The sequence below is a fragment of the Entelurus aequoreus genome, linkage group LG24 (assembly GCF_033978785.1).
Source record: "Entelurus aequoreus isolate RoL-2023_Sb linkage group LG24, RoL_Eaeq_v1.1, whole genome shotgun sequence".
Taxonomy (NCBI): Eukaryota; Metazoa; Chordata; class Actinopteri; order Syngnathiformes; family Syngnathidae; genus Entelurus; species Entelurus aequoreus.
In genome coordinates this window covers 39,409,331-39,434,371 of record NC_084754.1, presented here as the reverse complement: position 1 = coordinate 39,434,371, position 25,041 = coordinate 39,409,331, and the positions used below count along the sequence as shown (strand labels likewise).

Genomic DNA, 25,041 nt, shown 5'->3' with positions numbered 1-25,041 from the left:
CTTCATAATGTAATACTGCTTTAAGAGGACATAAACAACACTTATTAAAAGTACTCAAGGTCAGTTATGATTGTGTTGACATAGGGTTGGACGGTATACCGGTACTGGTATACTATTTCGGTACTAATGAATCAAATACGGTACTATACTCTGTTTAAAAGTACCGCTTCAACCGTGTCGTCACATCGTGACATTGCTGGTTTTACGAGCAGAGGAGCATGTTCGGCAGCGCACAATCACAGAGTACTTACAAGCAGACGCAGTGTGTAGACAGAAAAGGGAGAACGGACGCATTTGGGTTTAAAAAGTAAAGATAAAGGTGAAGTTATAACACTGAAACTGCCAGGTTTGTCCTTGACAGTTTGGTTATGTTTTAGTTTTTCTTCTGTGTTTGTATTTATTTCCTGTCAGCGCTTTTATTTTGGTTGTTTCCTGCTTTTCTCCCTGAGCGCTGTTTTCCCTCAGCTGCGGCTGATTGGCACCTGGCCACACCTGGTGTCAATCAGCCAGCTGCTATTTAAACCTGCCTTGCCATCCAGTCTGTGCTGGAGTATTGTCATTAATACTGATTGTCGTTAGAGCTGCTACCTGTCGTTGTCTACCTGTCCTTGTCGATGTGATTGTCATTACTTCTTGTCGTCATAGCTGTAAGCTGTTCCTGATAGCTATTTGTAGTTTGCTTTCTCCTAGCTTCTTGTTTTCCTGTTAGCCAGATCCTGTTAGCCGTTAGCTATTTCCAGTTTTTCTGTTTTCTGGTTCCTGTTTCCATGTTGCCTGTTCCTAGTTCCTGCTTTGTGTTTTTGCTTTATTGTGAACATTAAATCATGTTTTCCTGCCCCAAGCCTGCCTTCTCTGCATGTTGGGGTTCATCACCAACACTTTGCGACAGAATATAAAAGCGCTGACAGGAAATAAAGACAAACACAGAGGAAAAACTAAAACAAATACAGTCTATTATACAGCATTATTCACATGTGAATAATATAAATACAGTCTATTATACAGCATTATTCACATGTGAATAACACAAATACAGTCTATTATACAGCATTATTCACATGTGAATAATATAAATACAGTCTATTATACAGCATTATTCACATGTGAATAATATAAAAACAGTCTATTATACAGCATTATTCACATGTGAATAATATAAATACAGTCTATTATACAGCATTATTCACATGTGAATAATATAAAAACAGTCTATTATACAGCATTGTTCACATGTGAATAATATAAATACAGTCTATCATACAGCATTATTCACATTAGAATAATATAAATACAGTCTATTATACAGCATTATTCACATGTGAATAACATAAAAACAGTCTATTATACAGCATTATTCACATGTGAATAATATAAATACAGTCTATTATACAGCATTATTCACATGTGAATAATATAAATACAGTCTATTATACAGCATTATTCACATGTGAATAATATAAATACAGTCTATTATACAGCATTATTCACATGTGAATAATATAAATACAGTCTATTATACAGCATTATTCACATGTGAGTAATATAAATACAGTCTATCATACAGCATTATTCACATTAGAATAATATAAATACAGTCTATTATACAGCATTATTCACATGTGAATAATATAAAAACAGTCTATTATACAGCATTATTCACATGTGAACAATATAAATACAGTCTATTATACAGAATTATTCACATGTGAATAATATAAATACAGTCTATTATACAGCATTATTCACATGTGAGTAATATAAATACAGTCTATTATACAGCATTATTCACATGTGAATAATATAAATACAGTCTATTATACAGAATTATTCACATGTGAATAATATAAATACAGTCTATTATACAGCATTAGTTACATGTGAATAATATAAATACAGTCTATTATACAGCATTAGTTACATGTGAATAATATAAATACAGTCTATTATACAGCATTAGTTACATGTGAATAATATAAATACGGTCTATTATACAGAATTATTCACATGTGAATAATATACAGTAAATACAGTCTATTATACAGCATTAGTCACATGTGAATAATATAAATACAGTCTATTATACAGCATTATTCACATGTGAACAATATAAATACAGTCTATTATACAGCATTATTCACATGTGAATAATATAAATACAGTCTATTATACAGCATTATTCACATGTGAATAATATAAATACAGTCTATTATACAGCATTATTCACATGTGAATAATATAAAAACAGTCTATTATACAGCATTATTCACATGTGAATAATATAAATACAGTCTTTTATACAGCATTATTCACATATGAATAATATAAATACAATCTATTATACAGCATTATTCACATGTGAATAATATAAAAACAGTCTATTATACAGCATTATTCACATGTGAGTAATATAAATACAGTCCATCATACAGCATTATTCACATTAGAATAATATAAATACAGTCTATTATACAGCATTATTCACATGTGAATAATATAAAAACAGTCTATTATACAGCCTTATTCACATGTGAACAATATAAATACAGTCTATTATACAGCATTATTCACATTAGAATAATATAAATACAGTCTATTATACAGCATTATTCACATGTGAATAATATAAATACAGTTTATTATACAGCATTATTCACATGTGAACAATATAAATACAGTCTACTATACAGCATTATTCACATGTGAATAATATAAATACAGTCTATTATACAGCATTATTCACATGTGAATATTATAAATACAGTTTATCATACAGCATTATTCACATGTAAATAATATAAATACTGTCTATCATACAGCATTATTCACATGTGAATAATATATATATACAGTCTATTATACAGCATTATTCACATGTGAATAATATAAATACAGTCTATTATACAGCATTATTCACATGTGAATAATATAAATACAGTCTATTATACAGCATTATTCACATGTGAATAATATAAATACAGTCTATTATACAGCATTATTCACATGTGAAAAACATAAATACAGTCTATTATACAGCATTATTCACATGTGAGTAATATAAATACAGTCTATCATACAGCATTATTCACATTAGAATAATATAGATACAGTCTATTATACAGCATTATTCACATGTGAATAATATAAATACAGTTTATTATACAGCATTATTCACATGTGAACAATATAAATACAGTCTATTATACAGCATTATTCACATGTGAATAATATAAATACAGTCTATTATACAGCATTATTCACATGTGAATATTATAAATACAGTTTATCATACAGCATTATTCACATGTAAATAATATAAATACTGTCTATCATACAGCATTATTCACATGTGAATAATATATATATACAGTCTATTATACAGCATTATTCACATGTGAATAATATAAATACAGTCTATTATACAGCATTATTCACATGTGAAAAACATAAATACAGTCTATTATACAGCATTATTCACATGTGAATAATATAAATACAGTCTATTATACAGCATTATTCACATGTGAATAATATAAATACAGTCTATTATACAGCATTATTCACATGTGAATATTATAAATACAGTTTATCATACAGCATTACTCACATGTAAATAATATAAATACTGTCTATCATACAGCATTATTCACATGTGAATAATATATATATACAGTCTATTATACAGCATTATTCACATGTGAATAATATAAATACAGTCTAATATACAGCATTATTCACATGTGAAAAACATAAATACAGTCTATTATACAGTATTATTTACATGTGAATAATATAAATAGTCTATTATACATTTAAGTACAGTCAAAAAGGAACATATGCATTATACAGTTTGATGGCTGTCGGTAGGAAGGACTTCCTGTGTCGTTCCGTGTTGCATTTTGGGAGTCTGAGCCTTTCACTGAACGTGCTCATTCTCTCCGCCAGGTCCGAGTGTAGTGGGTGGGAGGTGTTGTCCATAATGGCTAGGAGCTTTACCACTATACACTGTAGAACAATCAAATATAATAGCTAATAAACCAATAGAATATTGGGATTAACTCCACTATAATGCCTTCCTTGCTCAGCGCTGGTTCGTAGTCCTGCCCCCGATTAGAGCTCAAGCGTCACGCCTGCGAGGGATCACTAATCAGGACGCTTCTCATGCCATCTCCGTGGAAATGGCGGTGGATCGTTGGCTTTTGTACGTTCAATCTTTTTGCACCACCATGCTGCATTCCTTGCTTTTGTCATGGTTACACATTTTTTTTACCTGCACTTTGCCTGCTGCCTGCATTCTGGGGTCAGTGGGTTTAGGAAGTTTCCAATCTTTGTGGTACATCAGCTGACCAGTGGAAGGGGATGATGTATGTGGATCAGTGTCTATTTTAGAAGGAAAGGAGGGAATTGAATGAGGCCATGAGGCCAGTGGTTTCCCCCCCTGAATGAATGAGAAAGTGCAATTAAAATCAAAACAATCACTTGCAACTAGGGATGTCCGATAATGGCTTTTTGCCGATATCCGATATTGTCCAACTCTTTAATTACCGATACCGATATCAACCGATATATGCAGTCGTGGAATTAACACATTATTATGCCTAATTTGGACAACCATGTATGGTGAAGATAAGGTACTTTTTAAAAAATAAAATAAAATAAGATAACTAAATTAAAAACATTTTCTTGAATAAAAAAGAAAGTAAAACAATATAAAAACAGTTACATAGAAACTAGTAATTAATGAAAATGAGTAAAATTAACTGTTAAAGGTTAGTACTATTAGTGGAGCAGCAGCACGCACAATCATGTGTGCTTACGGACTGTATCCCTTGCAGACTGTATTGATATATATTGATATATAATGTAGGAACCAGAATATTGATAACAGAAAGAAATGGGGGGAGGGAGGTTTTTTGGGTTGGTGCACTAATTGTAAGTGTATCTTGTGTTTTTTATGTTTATTTAATAAAAAAAAATAAAAAAAATAAAAAAAAACAGATACAGATAATAAAAAAACCGATACCGATAATTTCCGATATTACATTTTAACGCATTTATCGGCCATCCCTACTTGCAACATTCAATCTCTTAAGGGTACAGTACGGCACTACTAGTGTTATGCAATGATGGTTAAATCATTAGTATTGAGCATGCTCTCACCCACACGGTCATACATGATGAATATTGTGTATGCCACTTTAGCATCAGCTGTAACATGTATTCAATGGCAGGTATTGATCCACTTATTGGCTACAGCTGCAGCTCCTATTGCATAGGAATGTCTGCATTCTTCATATTAGGGTTGTACGGTACACCGGTGTTGGTATAGTATTGCGATACTAATGAATCATATTCGGTACTATACCGCCTCTAAAAAGTACCGGTCCCCCACAACCCCGTCGTCGTCGTCACGTCGTGACATTGCCGGTTTTATGAGAAGAGGAGCATGTTCGGCAGCGCGCGCACACAGAGTACTTACAAGCAGACACAGTGTGTAGACAGAAAAGGGAGAACGGACGCATTTTGGCCTAAAAAGTAAAGATAAAGGTGAAGTTATAACACTGAAATGCCCTTTAAAGCAGTGTTTTAAATCACTAATCCTCGTCTTCATGGTGACAAATAAAGTCAGTTTCTTACAAGTATTATTATCACCGCAGGACGAGGAATAGCTAAACATGCTTCACTACACACTGTAGGAGGATACAAGAGATCATCGGCGTCACATTGTAAACAAACGCCATGGGTGGATCTACACCTGACATCCACTGTAATGATACCAAGTACAGTAGCATATCTAGTCGATGCTACTATGATTACATCGATATTTTTTAGCATCACAAAATCTTTTTTCGTTTAAAAAAAAAAAAATCGTATTATGTTTATAAACTCAGGAAATATGTCCCTGGACACATGAGGACTTTGAATATGACCAATGTGTCATGATCCGTGGTCCGGATCATGTTTTTGTTATTTTCTGTTAGTTTTGAACTCTTTTAGTTCCTGTTTGTGACACTTCTGAGTTTGGTTGCCATGGCAGCTTATCGTTTTCACCTGCCTCTGGTGTTCGGGACGCTCACCTGTGCCTAATCAGAGCCACTATTTAAGCCTGCTTTTGCCAGTCAGTCGGCCTGGCGTCATTGCTCGTTTTCATGTCCGATTCCAAGTTTATGCTAGTTGTTCGATTCATGCCGTGTCCACGTAAGTCGTGTTTATTTCATGCCACAGTTTTGTGTTTGTTCCACGCCATAGTTTATGCTGTTTGTTTCATGCCACAGTTTTGTGTTTGTTCCACGCCATAGTTTATACTGTTTGTTTCATGCCACAGTTTTGTGTTTGTTCCACGCCATAGTTTATGCTGTTTGTTTCATGCCACAGTTTCGTGTTTGTTCCACGCCATAGTTTATGCTGTTTGTTTCATGCCACAGTTTTGTGTTTGTTCCACGCCATAGTTTATGCTGTTTGTTTCATGCCACAGTTTCGTGTTTGTTCCACGCCATAGTTTATGCTGTTTGTTTCATGCCACAGTTTCGTGTTTGTTTCACGCCATAGTTCATGCTGTTTGTTTCATACCACAGTTTCGTGTTTGTTCCACGCCATAGTTTATGTTGTTTGTTTCATGCCACAGTTTTGTGTTTGTTCCACACCATAGTCTATGATGTTTGTTCAATGCCACAGTTTCGTGTTTGTTCCACGCCATAGTTTATGATGTTTGTTTCATGCCACAGTTTCGTGTTTGTTCCACGCCATAGTTTATGCTGTTTGTTTCATGCCACAGTTTCGTGTTTGTTCCACGCCATAGTTTATGCTGTTTGTTTCATGCCACAGTTTCGTGTTTGTTCCACGCCATAGTTTATGCTGTTTGTTTCATGCCACAGTTTCGTGTTTGTTCCACGCCATAGTTTATGCTGTTTGTTTCATGCCACAGTTTCGTGTTTGTTTCACGCCATAGTTCATGCTGTTTGTTTCATACCACACTTTCGTGTTTGTTCCACGCCATAGTTTATGTTGTTTGTTTCATGCCACAGTTTTGTGTTTGTTCCACACCATAGTCTATGATGTTTGTTCAATGCCACAGTTTCGTGTTTGTTCCACGCCATAGTTTATGATGTTTGTTTCATGCCACAGTTTCGTGTTTGTTCCACGCCATAGTTTATGCTGTTTGTTTCATGCCACAGTTTCGTGTTTGTTCCACGCCATAGTTTATGCTGTTTGTTTCATGCCACAGTTTCGTGTTTGTTCCACGCCATAGTTTATGCTGTTTATTTCATGCCACAGTTTCGTGTTAGTTCCACGCCATAGTTTATGCTGTTTGTTTCATGCCACAGTTTCGTGTTTGTTTCACGCCATAGTTCATGCTGTTTGTTTCATACCACAGTTTCGTGTTTGTTCCACGCCATAGTTTATGTTGTTTGTTTCATGCCACAGTTTCGTGTTTGTTCCACACCATAGTCTATGATGTTTGTTCAATGCCACAGTTTCATGTTTGTTCCACGCCATAGTTTATGTTGTTTGTTTCATGCCACAGTTTCGTGTTTGTTCCACACCATAGTATATGATGTTTGTTCAATGCCACAGTTTCGTGTTTGTTCCACGCCATAGTTTATGATGTTTGTTTCATGCCACAGTTTCGTGTTTGTTCCACACCATAGTTTATGCTGTTTGTTTCATGCCACAGTTTCGTGTTTGTTCCATGCCATAGTTTATGCTGTTTGTTTCATGCCACAGTTTCGTGTTTGTTCCACGCCATAGTTTATGCTGTTTGTTTCATGCCACAGTTTCGTGTTTGTTTCACGCCATAGTTCATGCTGTTTGTTTCATACCACAGTTTCGTGTTTGTTCCACGCCATAGTTTATGTTGTTTGTTTCATGCCACAGTTTCGTGTTTGTTCCACACCATAGTCTATGATGTTTGTTCAATGCCACAGTTTCGTGTTTGTTCCACGCCATAGTTTATGATGTTTGTTTCATGCCACAGTTTCGTGTTTGTTCCACGCCATAGTTTATGCTGTTTGTTTCATGCCACAGTTTCGTGTTTGTTCCACGCCATAGTTTATGCTGTTTGTTTCATGCCACAGTTTCGTGTTTGTTCCACGCCATAGTTTATGCTGTTTGTTTCATGCCACAGTTTCGTGTTTGTTTCACACCATAGTCTATGATGTTTGTTCAATGCCACAGTTTCGTGTTTGTTCCACGCCATAGTTTATGATGTTTTTTTCATGCCACAGTTTCGTGTTTGTTCCACGCCATAGTTTATGCTGTTTGTTTCATGCCACAGTTTCGTGTTTGTTCCACGCCATAGTCTATGCTGTTTGTTTCATGCCACAGTTTTGTGTTTGTTCCACGCCATAGTTTATGCTGTTTGTTTCATGCCACAGTTTTGTGTTTGTTCCACGCCATAGTTTATGCTGTTTGTTTCATGCCACAGTTTCGTGTTTGTTCCACGCCATAGTTTATGCTGTTTGTTTCATGCCACAGTTTTATGTTTGTTCCACGCCATAGTTTATGCTGTTTGTTTCATGCCACAGTTTTGTGTTTGTTCCACGCCATAGTTTATGCTGTTTGTTTCATGCCACAGTTTCGTGTTTGTTCCACGCCATAGTTTATGCTGTTTGTTTCATGCCACAGTTTCGTGTTTGTTCCACGCCATAGTTTATGCTGTTTGTTTCATGCCACAGTTTCGTGTTTGTTCCATGCCATAGTTTATGCTGTTTGTTTCATGCCACAGTTTCGTGTTTGTTTCACGCCATAGTTCATGCTGTTTGTTTCATGCCACAGTTTCGTGTTTGTTCCATGCCATAGTTTATGCTGTTTGTTCCATGCCACAGTTTCGTGTTTGTTCCACGGCATAGTTTATGTTTGTTTACCTCATGCCCTGCCAAGATTTCTTGAGAAGATTAAAATCATCTCCTACCTCACGCTGTCGTCCGGAGTTGTCCGTTCTGCATTCCAGGGAGAACGACCCCGCAGTGAGCCGCAAAACCCCCTCGTGACACAATGTATGATCCTGTAACTACTTGGTATCGGATCGATACCTAAATTTGTGGTATCATCCAAAACTAAGTATCCAAACAACAGAAGAATAAGTGATTATCACATTTTAACAGAAGTGTAGCTAGAACATGTTAAAAGAGTATATCAACAGTAAATTAACAAGTAGACTAATAATCAATTTTTACTGCTTGTCCTTAATAATGTTGACAAAATAATAGGTAGATAAATGACACAATATGTTACTGCATACATCAGCAGAATAATTAGGAGTCTTTGTTTGTTCACTTACTACTAAAAGACAAGTTGTCTAGTATGTTCACTATTTCATTTAAGGACAAAATTGCAATAAGAAACATATGTTTAATGTACCCTAAGATTATTTGTTAAAATAAAGCAAATAATGCAATTTTTTTGTGGTCCCCTTTATTTAGAAAGTATCAAAAAGTACCGAAAAGTAACAAAATACATTTTTGTACCGTTACCATGAATTGATTAACGAGGACCCCGACTTAAACAAGTTGGAAAAACTTATTGGGGTGTTACCATTTAGTGGTCAATTGTACGGAATATGTACTGTACTGTGCAATCTACTAATAAAAGTTTCAATCAATCAAAAAAAAAAAACGGTACCAAAATATTGGTATAGGGACAAGACTACTTCATATATAGCACAACAGTGATGTCAGACTTGTTTTCACAGAGGGCCACATCGCTGCAATCTTGTTTGCAGTTAGTCCTGGCATCACGGAGCAGGTCTAGAACCACACCCCGCATGTTTTAGAGACAACCAAACCTCACAAGAACAAGCATTCAACAACGGAGGCAAGGAAAAACTGTAAAACAACTCTGAGGCGGCCTCTTTCACTCGTTTCACAGTCCCTCTAATGCAGGGGTGCACATTACGTCGATCACGAGCGACCGGTCGATGGCGGAGGGTGTGTCCTACCCCTTTCCCACTTCAGACCGTTTACAAATATATACATCATTTACTTACCTTTTTATAATAAAATAACATCTGTGAATTAGTATATACAACAGTTTTGCAATATGTAATTAATTAATTCAGTCATTATTAATATACTGAGATGAAGAATATCTTATTTTCAATGAGGTTGAAAGTATGTCTCATAATTCTTCTTTGTACTTTGTAAGCACTATTAATTTGAACAACCTCTTAAAGTGGATCATATCAGTACAATGTTGAACTTCAATAATTAATCCATTCCATCATTTAATTCCACATACTAATGCTAAAGACTTAATAACAGACACCCTAGTCTTCATATTCAGCTAATTTCCCCCCTAATTCTATGCTGTGTCTGTCCCTCATTTTCCCTCCAGGACAAGGACGTGCAGTCATTCCTGGAGGAGGCCACACTGATGGACCCCAGAAGGATGTTCCAATAGCAGCAGAAGTGCACTTTTTGGAGAGCTGTATTATTTTCAGTTTTGTGCCCAAGGGACTGATTTTATTTAACACTATATTATTATTTATACACCTATAGTGATCACAGAGACAGGTTGTTTTTGTGTTACTGTATATATTTGTTTTTCTGAAAAATCCCACTTAATATACTTTGGGTAACAACAGTCAATATTTATTTTATTTTTTTAGGCGGGTAACAACAGTCAATAATTATTTATGTATTTAATTTAATTTTTTTCTTATAAAATAAAAGTGAGCTTTTGTTAAACCAAATATTGTGGGTTTTTTTTCCATATACAACCTATCTGGATTCGATAAGAGAATCGATAAGGAATCGGTTCGATAAGAGGATTCGATAATGGGCTCGAACTCGATAATTTCTTATCAAACATCATCCCTAGGTAGATCCCCTCCACTTGGTCAATTGAAAAGTAGCTCGCCTGAAAAAAAAAAGTGTGGCCACCCCTGTTCTAGGGTAAATAGAAAAACAGTACCATTGTATTTTTACAGGTAAAAAAATGGGCTGCTTAATTGTAGTGTCAAATTTCAAGTGGGTTTTTACTGTAAATCAGGGGTGGGCAAACTACGGCCTGAGGGCCCCATCCGGCCTGTTGGGCCCTTTAATCTGGCCCGCCTAGTGTTATAGGAGTTATTAGGGTAATCTAGGTCACAGCAGCTCACACCAGGAACAAAGCAGAGTGGGCGGGGTTTGTTTTCAGAGCACATGTGTCAGGAACAGATGCGGAAGCACATTTTTACAGCAAATTTCTGCATAAAAGTGATAATATATCATATTTTGCTGTTTGTTACATTTCCGTTGTGTTTTGCTTGATTGTAAAAGATGTCTACCGAGGAGCGATGTACATTGTACGTTGTTAATATTCAGTGTTTTATTGTTCATAGTTAATATTGTAAATCCCACTTTCTTTATTTTCATGTACATTTTGGGTGTCCCATCGTACACTGTGACTTTTGCTATTAGTGTTTCTGAAAAAAAAAGGGACCCATACACACATACAGTACAGCTAAATGACAGAGGTGGGACCAAGTCATTGCTTTGCAAGTCACAAGTAAGTCTCAAGTCTTTGCCCCCAAGTCTCAAGTCAAGTCCCGAGTCAAGACAGGCAAGTCCCGAGTCAAGTCCAAAGTCAAGACTAGAAAGTCTCAAGTCAAGTCCCAAGTCCTGCATTTTGAGTTTCGAGTCCTTTCAAGTCCTTTTAACCACAGACTAATATTTTTACACAGATTGTGTATGCTTTTAAAACGCTGTATTTATTTATTAAAACAAGTGCATTTGAAATTGCAGGAAAAAAAATAGTGCTGACATTGCAATTCATAATAGCACTATTAACCAGTCATTTTAATAGTTTAAACAATTTTAAACATTTAACTCATTCCTTTACAGAATAAACACATTTGCAAAAACAAACATTAACATACTATTGGTTGTATTTTATGAAAATAACATTACCACAAAGTTGAGAAGGAGCAAAGATCTTCAATATTTGTATGTGAGAATCACAAAGAATTCTTCTGGGGGAGGATGACGCCCCTACAGGGGTTTGGTTTACAAACTTTCAGCCCCACCTAAAACAAAATTCACCAGCCGCCGCTGATTATGATGCATTCTCATTTTAGGCAAAGTATAAGACAATACTTTCTTAACAGTATAATTGTAACCAGGAATAAGTCTTCAAGTAACAATATTCAAATACTAACATTGTTGGGTAAGACAGCATTTGGTTTTATTCTGAATCCAGTGAAACAGATTGGTGGTTTTAGCTGATATAAAGACTTTCAGGTGTTTATATATGTTTAAGTATTTGTCAGACGCTTTTATCCAAAGCGACATACATAAAAAATACATATAAAACAATCACTGTAAACATTATCATTTAAGGGAAGAATGTAATACAAAATATCAATACAAAGTGTCAAAACAGAATAAACTCTCTACTGCTGCAGCAACAGAGTTACAGTCTATAGGTCCCTAAAATATATAGATATCTAATGTATTCATACATTGTTTATGTAGGATATACGCATGTATATATAATCTAATCATATTGTTTCTTCAACTTAAAAATAGCTGACCGTTTTTTTCCCCCTTCTCTGGGATTATATTCCCAGTTTTGATCTCGGACGTCTGGTCACTTATAGCGTATAAGAATATTATATTACTGTTAAGCAAACTATGAATAATAAAAACGCCAAAACATGTGTCCGTTATCATAGCTACACGTATGACAAAAAAACGCGTGAAAATCAGTGGTATTCAGTGAGGTAAGATGAATTAAATTTGCTGACAGTTCATTGCTCCTGCCAAATGAATTGCACTGAGTGGAGCGGATCACCACTCCAAGATGGCGGCCCCGCGTCTCGTCTGCGCCAGTAGGCAGTAGCACCCAATGCTGCGTACCCTTATAAGATGTCTATGGTTATGACGTTAGCAGTGAGTTTACAGCCTCACTGATTTAACTACACAGCAAATAAAAGTCATGTTACTTAGCCAATAAACGTTATCTTACATTCAAAACTTACCCTTCTTTGTGCAACTTCAAATGTCGAACGAAGTTGGAAGTTGTTGCGTCTCCGTCTGTAATATTCCAACTGCGTGATTTGCATACGGCAATTCGTTTTTTGTTGACCAAGTCGTAGTTTTTATACCCGAACGAAACCAACTTTGGCATAATTGTTTCTCACTGCCGCATTGTTTGACAACTCTTGTTCGGTGGTTGTCCTGCAATTTGATTGGATGAGAGCTGTGGGATGAAAACAATGTAGATTTAATTTGATTGGCTGTTGTACTGACAGCACACACGCTTATAGACACAGACGTGTAAAATGAAAGATACGGAGCGCTCCCAAATAACTTTTTAAGGTTTGGGTTTTGGGGAAAGTAGCAAGTCATGTCAAGTCAAAAGCCTCAAGTCCAAGTGAAGTCACAAGTCATTGATGTTAAAGTCTAAGTCGAGTTGCAAGTCTCTTTACATTTTGTCAAGTCGAGTCTAAAGTCATCAAATTCATGACTCGAGTCTGACTCGAGTCCAAGTCATGTGACTCGAGTCCACACCTCTGCTAAATGAGTATATATCATTTATACACACATACACATTGGCCCCTCAGACACATTTAAAAAAAAAAAAAGAACAACAGCACTGGAAAGAGCATAATATGACATGAAGAGAATATGAATACTTTTAGATATTTAGGGAAAGTAAATAAAAAAATGATTTTATCTTTAATTATGATCATGATTTCTGGTTATATTAGGCCAGCACAGAAGGCTTTGCTGGCCCTGACGGCACACCACTGGTAATACCTCTTCATGACTTTCCTTTTCAGGCAGCACGGTGGAACATGGGTTAGTACGTGTGCCTCACAATACATCGGTTCGATCCTGGGCTCTGGGATCTTTCTGTGTGGAGTTTGCATGTCCCCCCCCCCCCCCCCGTGACTGCGTGGGTTCCCTCCGGGTACTCCGGTTTCCTCCCACCTCCAAAGACATGCACCTGGGGATAGGTTGATTGGCAACACTAAATTGGCCCCCAGGGTTAGGGTTAGGGTTAGGCCTTCCGCCCGAATGCAGCTGAGAGAGGCTCCAGCACCCCCCGCAACCCTGTAAGAGACAAGCGGTAGAAAATGGATGGATGGACTTTCCTTTTAAGTCCGTGATATGTGGAGTATTTTTCTGAAGAACCACATCTCAAATGTTCTCAGTTGATTGTTTCAAGTCCAGCATTGACAGCTGTAAAGTAGGCCAGACCACACGTACGTTTTCAGGACTCTGAGTTTGGTGTCGATTGAGATGTTTCTATTTTTAAACATAAGACTCATCTTGTTGAAGCGGTCTTTCGACGTGCCGACCCGTTAGCATGACATACGCTTGTAAAAACAAAACCAAGCTCAAACATGTGTTTATAATGAACCGCTGACCGTGCACTGTCAGTGGGTATAGCCCCACACTGTGCAAGAGGAGGTGGGGGTCTGTCCCATGTGTACGCTGGCAAGAGAGGGGAGGGAGCGACACAAGAGCGTGTAGACACTACGCAGTCAGAGAGCGGCTATGCAGCGTTCGACATGTTCGCAGAACCTGCTGATGAGGTGAGAGCCCTGAAACGTGACAGGCGACATAAATATCAAGCAGTGTCTGTAATCGCGCTTGCATTGTTATCCTCGTCTCAATCCCTCGTTCTTTTCCAGGCGGGTAAAGATCACCCTAAAATCCAGTCCAAGATGTGATTAAGGAATTTCCCTTCAAGTCTTCACCATGCTTTCTCCACGGACCCTTTACCAGCTCTCGCTCTTTTTCTGGTGGCTTCTCTCTTTGCACGTCCCAGTCCTAACCGGGGAACATGCCCAGGAGAAACCGGCTGACAGAACTCTCGGATGGGGTTCGGTTCCTGAGGAAAACATGCTTCCACGCTCCTCCGGTTGGGGAGATGATCAGCAGGGAGTTTGGGGGGAATATAGGCCAACAGAAAGTGGCGGAGAACTCACTCAACCTCAACCTCTGACTGCGAATGAATCCGTGCTGTATCCCACAAAGCCTGGAGGACAACAGAGCTGGGACCAACCACCTGACAGGCAGGTTCATTCCGGTCCACCTTCGCCAAATGGTCCAACTGAGGATTTTACAGGCAACACTAGATCTGACAAGAGAACCGGAACCACCAGGAGGAGACCGAATGTCACAACAAAGGACGGTATAGAGGATGTAGTTCCGATCAGGGGATCTAACGTGGAGACAGAAAGGGGTAAACCTGTTTTACTGAACTAATATGGCACATTTGTTTGATCTAGATTGGATTAAGCCTAATAATAAGTCATCAGTGTGTCTTTAGTTGTGTGATTCATGCAATAAAATGAATTCACAAAGTCGGGGTTATTGTGACCAAATGTATTGGCTTATTATTATTATCACGATACTGTTGAATGTGCTCAAAAAGTACTGAAATATTTCTATCAATAATATACTTTATTGGAAGAAGAAACATTAACTATTGTTCTGCGTTTTTCTAAAATTCATATTATTGTTATTTTATATTTTGATCATTTGTATTGGGGAGGTATGTTAATGTATTCATGTTAGCATTTAAGCTGATTGATTGATTGATTGATTGATTGAGACTTTTATTAGTAGATTGCACAGTACAGTACATATTCCGTACAATTGACCACTAAATGGTAACACCCCAATAAGTTTTTCAACTTGTTTTTAAGTCGGGGTCCACGTTAATCAATTCATGGTAAATAGCTAGCAATCAACGCAGTTGCTGCTTCTCCGGGAAATAAAAGTTACCACCGTGAGTTTTTCAAAGCTCGTTAATGGATCATGTTTTTGATCATCAAAATTTGAACCGGTAAGATTTATAATTTTAACGGTAACCTTAAATCGCTAATTCGCACAAAAAGTATTACAATTATTATTCCGCTCCATTTTTTTTTGTCCGCCTTCTTCTCTCATATTTTTTTTTATCCGATTCATACCATTGCCACACTTCCAGGACTTCCACATTTTCCAGAAAATGTTTCCCATATGAAAGAAATGGGCAATGAACGTCCACATTTCCCAACCGATTCAAACCATTCCAAAGTCAAATAATTATTCCAAATGCAAGTCATTTTCTAGCATGCCAACGCTAACATATTAGCATGCTAGCTTTTGTAGCTCATTTTGCAGGTACTCACCCATGGGTAGCATTTTTTTGTTACCTGATGCTATAAGGCTAGCATGCTGAGTGTTAGCATTTCAGTTCTGCTTTTCAGAATTCATATTATTGTTATTTTATATGTTTATCATCTGTATTGGGTAGATATGTTAATGTGTTCATGTTAGCATTTAAACTAGCTAGCAATTAACGCAGAAGCTGCTTCTCCAGGAAATAAAAGTTACCACCGTGAGTTTTTCAAAGCGCGTTAATCGATCATGTAATTGATAATCAAAATTCGAACCGATAATAATTGTTGGAAAATGATTCATCATTTTAACGGTAACCTTACATCGCTAATTCACACAAAAAGTATTACAATTATTATTCCACTCCATTTTTTTGTCCGCCTTCTTCTCTCATATTTTTTTATCAGATTCATACCATTTGACTATTAAAATGTTCATTACCATTTTTCACTTAACTACATTGCCACACTTCCAGGAATTCCACATTTTTCATAGTAGCATTTTTTTGTTACCTGATGCTATCGGGCGAGCTAGCTGACTGTTAGCATTTCAGTTCTGCTTTTCAGAATTCATATTGTTGTTATTTTATATGTTTATCATCTGCATTGGGTAGATATATTAATAATTTCGCCACACCTAGTGTGTGTGTGACAATCATTGGTACTTTAACTTTAACTTTTAATATATTAATAATGTATTCATGTTAGCATTTAAGCTAGCTAGCAATTAACGCAGAAGCTGCTTCTCCAGGAAATAAAAGTTACCACTGTGAGTTTTTCAAAGCGCGTTAATCGATCATGTTTTTGATCATCAAAATTTGAACCGGTAATGATAATTGTTGGAAAATTTTACCATGATTTATCATTTTAACGGTAATTCGCACAAAAAGTATTACAATTATTATTCCGCTCCATTTTTTTGTCCGCCTTCTTCTCTCATATTTTTTTTTATCCGATTCATACCATTTGACTCTTAAAATGTTCATTACCATTTTTCACTTAACTACATTGCCACACTTCCAGGAATTTCACATTTCCCCGAACATTTTTCCCTCTTGAAAGAAATGGCCAATGAACGTCTACATTTCCCAACCGATCCAAACCATTCCAAAGTCAAATGATTCTTCCGATTGTAAGTCATATGCTAGCATGCCAACGCTAAAATATTAGTATGCTAAAATAGCATGCTAGCTTTTGTAGCTCCACACCCACAAGTAGCATTTTTTTGTTACCTGATGCTATCGGGCTAGCATGCTGACTGTTAGCATTTCAGTTCGGCTTTTCAGAATTCACGCAATTTCTACTGAAATTGGTAAAGGATTTGAAATCCTGAGGCTAAATTTCCAAACAACCAGATGTACAACTTGAATAAACTATAGCCAATCTGTTTTTTTGACAAAAATGAGTGTTAAAATATGAGGCGAGCGTTGTGTGGCTAAACTAAATGTATCCTTCTGCTATACTCATTCAAATACAAAAACTCTATAATAATACTAGAAGAGGCAATTCCTGAAGGAATTGCATGTGAATGCTCCAATGCTGAAGTTGAAGTGAAATGTATACAGAGTGTAGTATGAATGTAAGAATAGTTTGAATATTGGAATGGTTTGAATGTTGAAAAGCTAACGCTGAACTGAAATGCTAATGGAATGTAGAATGAATGTAGAAATGGTTTAAATGTTGAAATCGTTTAAATGCTGAAATAGTTTGAATGTTGGAATGGTTTGAATGTTGAAGAGTTTGAATTTCCAGGGAAACCGTAATTTGGATTGGAACTGGGGAAAGTGTTAGTTTGAATGTCCAGGATGAGTGGAATGTGTTGATGTTGGAATGGTTTGAATAGGTTGGAAAATGTGGGAATTGTGCAACTTGTAAAAATGTCCCATTCATTTCAATGGGAACTTCCTGGAAATTTGGGAATTTGGGGAAAAGCGGGATTTAAAAAAAAAATGATTAGGAGCAAGAATGTCCTGAGTGATCTTAATTGGTTGGTGTTGGAATTGTTTAAATCGGTCAAGAAATGTTGAATTAGTAACAGGTGTTAATTGAGAAATTCCTGAAATTTCGGAAAAACCGGGAATTTTTCTAGTTCCTTAACCAACTTAGTTTTTGTCCTGAGTATGAGGAGTGTTTTGACGGTGAAACAGTTGAAATGGGTTTAAAAATGTGAAAGGAGTAGTCAAACTTAAGACGGGTGGAAATAGGTTGCCAAAAAACGGGAATTCCTGGAAATGTGTTGAATGTGTAAAAATGGTAGTTTGAATGTCCAGGATGAGTTCAATGTGTTGAAGGTGGAATGGGTATAGGGAATAGGTTAAAGAATGTGGGAATTGTAGAAGTTTGAAAAATGGCCAATTCATTTTGAATGGGAAAAATGCAAAAAAAAAAAAAAAAAAAAAAAAGAATTATGGGAAATCCGGGAATTTTTTTTTAGAATTTTTGAAGTACAGCACACAATTCCTGAACAGGCTGAATTTTTTGAAGTTGGAACAATTTGAATCAGATGAAAAATGTGGAAAATGTGGAACTTTGAAGAATGTCCCATTGATTTCAATGGGAATTTCAGAAAAATTGGGAATTTCGGGAAAAGCGGGATTTTTTTTTTAAATGGTAAAAAAAACAAACTTGAATGGTCTGAATAAGTTGAAATGGTTGGTGTTGAAATTTTTCATATCGGTCGAGAAATGTTTAAGTAGTAACATGTTGAATTGAGAAATGGTATTACGGAATTTCTGAAATTTCGGGAAAACCGGTAATTTTTCCAGTTCAAAAAACAACTTCATTTTCTGTCCTGATTAAGAGGAATGTTTTGATGGTGGAACGCTTGAAATGCGTTGAAAAATGTGGAAGGAGTAGTCGACAGAATAAAGGGTGGAAATAAGGCTTTGGAAAACCAGGAATTCTAGAAAATCCTGGAAAAAAAATTTGAACTTGGAAAAATTATAGTTTGAATTTCCAGAATGGTGAAATGTGTTGAAGGTGGAATGGTTTGATTAGATCAAAAAATGTGGAAATGGTGAAAGTTTGAAATATGGGCAATTCATTTTGAATGGGAAAAATATCCCGGAAAACCTGGAATTCTGGGAAATCTGGTAATTTTTGGAATTTGTCAAGGGAAAGCCCGCAATTCCCGAATAGGCTGAACAGTTTGAAGTTGGAACAGTTTGAATCAGATGAAAAACGTGGAAAATTTGGAACTTTGAAGAATGTCCCATTGATTTCAATGGGAATTTCAGAAAAATTGGGAATTTCGGGAAAAGCGAGAATTTTTAAAAAAAATGTTAAAAAAACAACAACTTGAATGGTCTGAATAAGTTGAAATGGTTGGTGTTGATATTCTTCAAATCGGTCGAGAAATGTTGAAGGAGTACCATGTTGAATTGAGAAATGGTATTACGGAATTTCAGAAATTTTGGGAAAACCGGGAATTTTTCCAGTTCAAAAAACAACTTAGTTTTCTGTCCTGATTAAGAGGAATGTTTTGATGGTGGAACGCTTGAAATGCGTTGAAAAATGTGGAAGGAGTAGTCGACAGAATAAAGGGTGGAAATAGGGCTTTGGAAAACCAGGAATTCTAGAAAATCCTGGAATTTTTTTTGAACTTGGAAAAATGATAGTTTGAATTTCCAGAATGGTGAAATGTGTTGAAGGTGGAATGGTTTGATTAGATCAAAAAATGTGGAAATGGTGAAAGTTTGAAATATGGGCAATTCATTTTGAATGGGAAAAATATCCCGGAAAACCTGGAATTCTGGGAAATCTGGTAATTTTTGGAATTTGTCAAGGGAAAACCCGCAATTCCCGAATAGGCTGAACAGTTTGAAGTTGGAATGGTTTGAATCGGGTAAACAATGTGGAAAGTAGAGCGCGCCAAAATCTGGAGAAGAAGAATACGTTGGCTTTGATGTTTATGTTTACTTGCACTGAAAGTGCAAAATAATGGACATTAAATGAATTGCATTAGATTTGTGCTCGATTATGTCCGTAGTCCCGGACATAAGAAATGACAGTAAACACTACAGATACTGACTTGTACATGACGGTGTTGTGTCAGCAAGGACTGGTGCACTAACACAACTGTGTTAATCCTTTTATCGCAAGGTGATTTCCCATGTTTTTAACGAGCGCTCCTAAGAAGAGCACCTATTGGTGTTGTCGGAGTGTGAAAATAATCAAATGATAATAAAAAAGGACAAGAACTAGGACGCGTGCCATTTATAACCACTAAATCGGAGCATGGTTTCATTATGCATGAGCTGCACGATCACAATCCTTAACACTTAACCGTGTTCTCAATGACTCTCCACAACACATTCGGTCTATGCTTATCAACAGCCAAGCAAAATGGGAGCAGCAGTGAAGTCAATAATTGGCATTTCGCTTGTGACTTGCTCCCCACTCTGTATGACCCAGTTACAGTTCCTGCTACAAGCCTGTTGTCTTTTATAATGGATTACCTTCACATACTCCACTTCCTCTGCACTACTCGTCACTACACTGACAGTAAGACCACCCTGAAGGTCCTCGTCTTGTCTATATTTCAAACGTAATGCCTCTATCAAGACCTGTTTTTTGATCGGAGCGTCTCCTTGGTTGCTTAGTTAGTTGACAGTTCAGATATTTTAGCGTAGGCACATGTCTGCACTGCGAGTCCCACTGTAGTCACATTTTACTATTGTTCAGTTAACGATTTGTTGACTGGCATCATCCCTTAGACCAGGCGTACCTGGTACACAACGTTCCCTCTAAGGTGCGCGCCTGTGCAATTGCGCACTGCTCAAGCGTCCTCTGCGCACGGCAAATCTATGCCACGCACAAAATCAAATAAAAAAATAAGCGCATAACAATTTTCGACACACGGATACGACAGAGACAACAGTTTCCGTCATCATTGTTCAAATATTGTAACGTCTGTCGAGACGCTTTGAGGACATGAATTCCATCCATCACTTTACTGAGCAAAACTCTTTATTGTCGGCCATAAACACATCCCCAAAACATGAGTAAAAAAAATGATATCTAGCAAAAGTGGTCATTTTCTGCAGTACAAACCAGACCAAAAGCAACTTTGTTATATCAACAGCAGCCGCTCGCTCTTTCTCACTTGCGCCAACACGTGCACATATGGCACTTAGCCAGTGATGCGTTTACAGACACACAAAAAGTCGGACAACTCCAACACCACACAAAGTGTCATTCCAGGTCGTTACACTATGATTTACCAGTCAAATGTGTGCTTATTCTAGTGTCATTTATTAGGAATCTTAATTTATAAATATTAATCATGAAATGCTGTTAGTATATTAAATAAATACTAATAAAATAATATTTTTTACAAACAGGAAGTTGCAGGAATGTACACATGATCCCCTGCTTACATCTCATTGTGCAACATGTGAATGTTTTAATGGGAACTAAATGCAATGTCTGAAAGGGGTACAAACTATTTCCAAAGCAGGACCTCCACCCAGACAAACAATACAAGTACACATTTCATGAAAAACAATATGTTTTGTTATTATCATTGTAAGTGGGCTTAAACACTTATATTACAAAATAATCTCATGGAAATGACTGCTGTCATTTGATTATAATAATAAAAGAATGTTGTCTGTCTATCTGTGTTGGCCCTGCGATGAGGTGGGGACTTGTCCAGGGTGTACCCCGCCTTCCGCCCGAATGCAGCTGAGATAGGCTCCAGCGACCCCGAAAGGGACAAGCGGTAGAAAATGGATGGATGGATGGAGATTGAACTTGTCATTTAGTCAGGGTTGGGACAGGTGTGCTGCTGGTGTAGTCACAGTGTGCACGTCTGATGTTGCTCACATGGGCTCCACTGAATGCTCAGGGAGTTTTTGCCTTTGCTCACACACATGACAAATTAGAGGGAACATTGCTGGTACCTGACTGCCAGAAGAGGAATAATAATTCAGGATCACCGTTAGCTTGTCTCGTCATATTTAATCGATATTCTCTTCATTTCGAGTTGTGGTAAATCTTGGAGGACAGACACAACACCTAGTTTAGTGTTCCTTGACTCTTATTGTTAGCTGAAACTGTATTTTCTTGTTGTTTGACAGATGCCTCAACAGATGCTGATGATGAGAAGAAATTCCCAAAGACTAATGACCCTCTCCAGACAGACGACAACAGTAACAACACATCAGTCAAACCCTGGGGAACAACCTCCCCAACATGGACCCCCATCTACCTTGATGGTTTCACACCCAGTGACTCGATGGGTCCCGCTGTGGCTCACAGCGCTGCCCTTTTTGTGCCTTTGTACTCAGACTGGAACTCTGCCTTGGCCACATGGGGATTTGCTTGGGAAGCCCACATCTATGGTCTTGGGTCGGTCTTTGCGGTATTCGGCCTGATCTCTGTGGTCTGCTTGTTAGGACTGCCTTGCCGGTGTCCTTCTGGAATCCCTTACTTCACCCTCCTGCACTTGTTCCTCCTAGGATTCACAGGAATTCAGGCTTTCTGTTTGATTTATGATGCCTACGGTCACCAAGATGATCTTCCACCTCTAAGCTCTCTTCTGCTCTCTCAACTTACCTTCCCTTGTTTGACATCCGCGTTCTCTCTGGCCTTCTTTATTATTTCCCTGCGTTCACGCAAGCGTCTTTCCCTTTCACTCGCCATCTCCCCCTCACTCTCTGCCCTCCCCAAACCTTGCTTGTTACTGTCTTTAACCTTGATGCACTTTGGGGTTTCTCTGGGCTGTGTTGGCCTTCTTCAACTCTACCCTAGCCTCCCCGCTATCATTCTTCTGTTCCCTCTCGGTGTGTTTGTGTGCCTCACACTCTTCCTCTCGTGCTCTTACGTGATCTTTTACTGTCTAATACAAATTGACACAAAACACGTCTATAGACTGAATGACAATGGGGAGTGTGGAGTATCTCCTGAGATGATTCAACCCACAAGTTGCCCCTTTGCCAAAGTGGATGATTGGGGTAGGGCGGCAGGTGCTGGAGTCGGGGCCGCCTTGTGTTTGTTAGGTTGTGGAGGTCTACAACTTTATGGATTTTTACATGCCCTGGGTATGGGCGGGGTGGAAAGCTATGGTTTCCGACCCTGGCCTTGGTGGGGCTATCAGGTGGGATGTCGGCTATGTGAGGCTGGCGTGTGCCTCGGTTTGTCCCTCATTGGCACGCATCCTTTGTTTTGTCACACCAAGTCCTTCAAGAACCATCCCAGACCAGGATCTTGGTCCCGACTGTCCGGCGGCTCTCCCTCTCGAGGTACCACCCTGCCCTCACCAGGTAGTGCACATTCTCCTGTGCTTTCCTTGTCACAAGACCAACCAGAAAATATGGTAGTGTATGATGTCACCACAAGGGGACAGTCAGAAGTTCTTCCTTTAACCTCCATGGTGGATCCTCCTAGAAATGGATTTGGTTGTGTCTCAAAGCCTCACCAAAACCAAGCTGCTTTTCCACACAAACACACAAGTCCACTTCACAAGCCTAAAAATGCACCGGAATTCCAGCTACCTTCCCAGATAAGTCTTGGTCTCGGAGCTGACTCTACCGGGGACTTACAGCCTCCATCTCCTATAGATTTATCTCGCAGCATTGACCAGGCTTTGTTCAGTGACTCCCTATTCACTCACAGTATTTTCGGTTTGCCAAGACTCTTTTCTAGTTCCTCCAGCCATTCACTGGAATCTCCCAAGCAAGGTACTTCAAAACAAGGCTCTGCCTCATTGGGAGGTTCTATTTACAGAACCTCTTCCTGTGGATATTTGGTTCAAGATAAAACTCAACCTACCCAGCCTCAAGTTTTACTTAAGTCCCTCAACAACAAACCACCAATATCACAAGAGCAGTTTGACTGGAAAGGGAGCGTCTCTGGATCAACTTTGGGTCTGTGCAGTAAACACAAAGAGACAGTAAAGCCGCGATCCAATTCCTGGGCCAACAGAGGGCAGCACATGGCGCAGAACAGCCTTCCACACGCCATCCCTCACTTGTCTTATCACAGACGTTACCGAACTTTGAGCGTTGCTTCCAAAGACGGCTTGGGATGCGCACGACTGGCAGGGACTAAAAGACTGAGTGAGAGCAAACAGCTAGAATGGGATATGGCTGCCCAAGCAGAGTTTGTCAATGTGTGCAGGCAAATTGATGCTTTTAGCATTTGCAGTGACACCATTGATTTGTAACTACACTGTAGCATCCTCATTGTAAATTGCACACAGAACAGATAGAGAGAGATTAGATGATTTATTTAACACAGAAAATAATAACTTGCATAAATGTGGAGAATTTTTGCATTAAGTAATGGATTTGTAATGTACATATTTAATGTTAATATAATAAATATGAGATTTACAGCGTCACTGTAATCATGCTACTAATTATTGTGGGGAAGTACAAAGCTTGTTAAAGGCCTACTGAAATGATTTTTTTTTATTTAAACGGGAATAGCAGATCCATTCTATGTGTCATACTTGATCATTTCGCGATATTGCCATATTTTTGCTGAAAGGATTTAATAGAGAAAATCGACGATAAAGTTCGCAACTTTTGCTCGCTGATAAAAAAAAGCCTTGCCTGTAGCGGAAGTAGCGTGACGTCACAGGAGCTAGTATTCCTCACAATTCCCCGTTGTTTACAATGGAGCGAGAGAGATTCGGACCGAGAAAATGATGATTACCCCATTAATTTGAGCGAGGATGAAAGATTCGTAGATGAGGAACGTTACAGTGAATGACTTGAGAGGCAGCGATGGACGTATCTTTTTTCGCTCTGACCGTAACTTAGGTACAAGCTGGCTCATTGGATTCCACACTCTCCTTTTTTTATTGTGGATCACGGATTTGTATTTTAAACCACCTCGGATACTATATCCTCTTGAAAATGAGAGTCGAGAACGCAAAATGGACATTCAGTGCCTTTTATCTCCACGACAATACATCGGCGAAATGCTTTAGCTACGAGCTA

The 25,041-nt window shown here is 37.9% G+C and overlaps 1 protein-coding gene across 1 annotated transcript; it reads left to right on the top strand.

The window, feature by feature from the left end:
• The first annotated feature begins 14,289 nt into the window (after nt 1–14,289).
• prrt4a (proline rich transmembrane protein 4a) lies at nt 14,290–24,518 on the top strand. Its single transcript, XM_062035653.1, has 5 exons — nt 14,290–14,302; nt 14,364–14,518; nt 14,618–14,621; nt 14,677–15,171; nt 22,174–24,518. The coding sequence occupies exons 1-5, from the start codon at nt 14,290–14,292 to the stop codon at nt 24,258–24,260; spliced, it is 2,754 nt and encodes a 917-aa protein (XP_061891637.1). The 3' UTR covers nt 24,261–24,518.
• The last annotated feature ends 523 nt before the right edge of the window (nt 24,519–25,041 follow it).

What these genes read in the sequence shown, in the direction of transcription:
- prrt4a (XM_062035653.1), top strand. An exon ending in TAACGTGGAGACAGAAAGGG is followed by an intron (nt 15,172 to 22,173) that starts GTAAACCTGTTT and finishes GTTGTTTGACAG; the next exon opens with ATGCCTCAACAGATGCTGAT.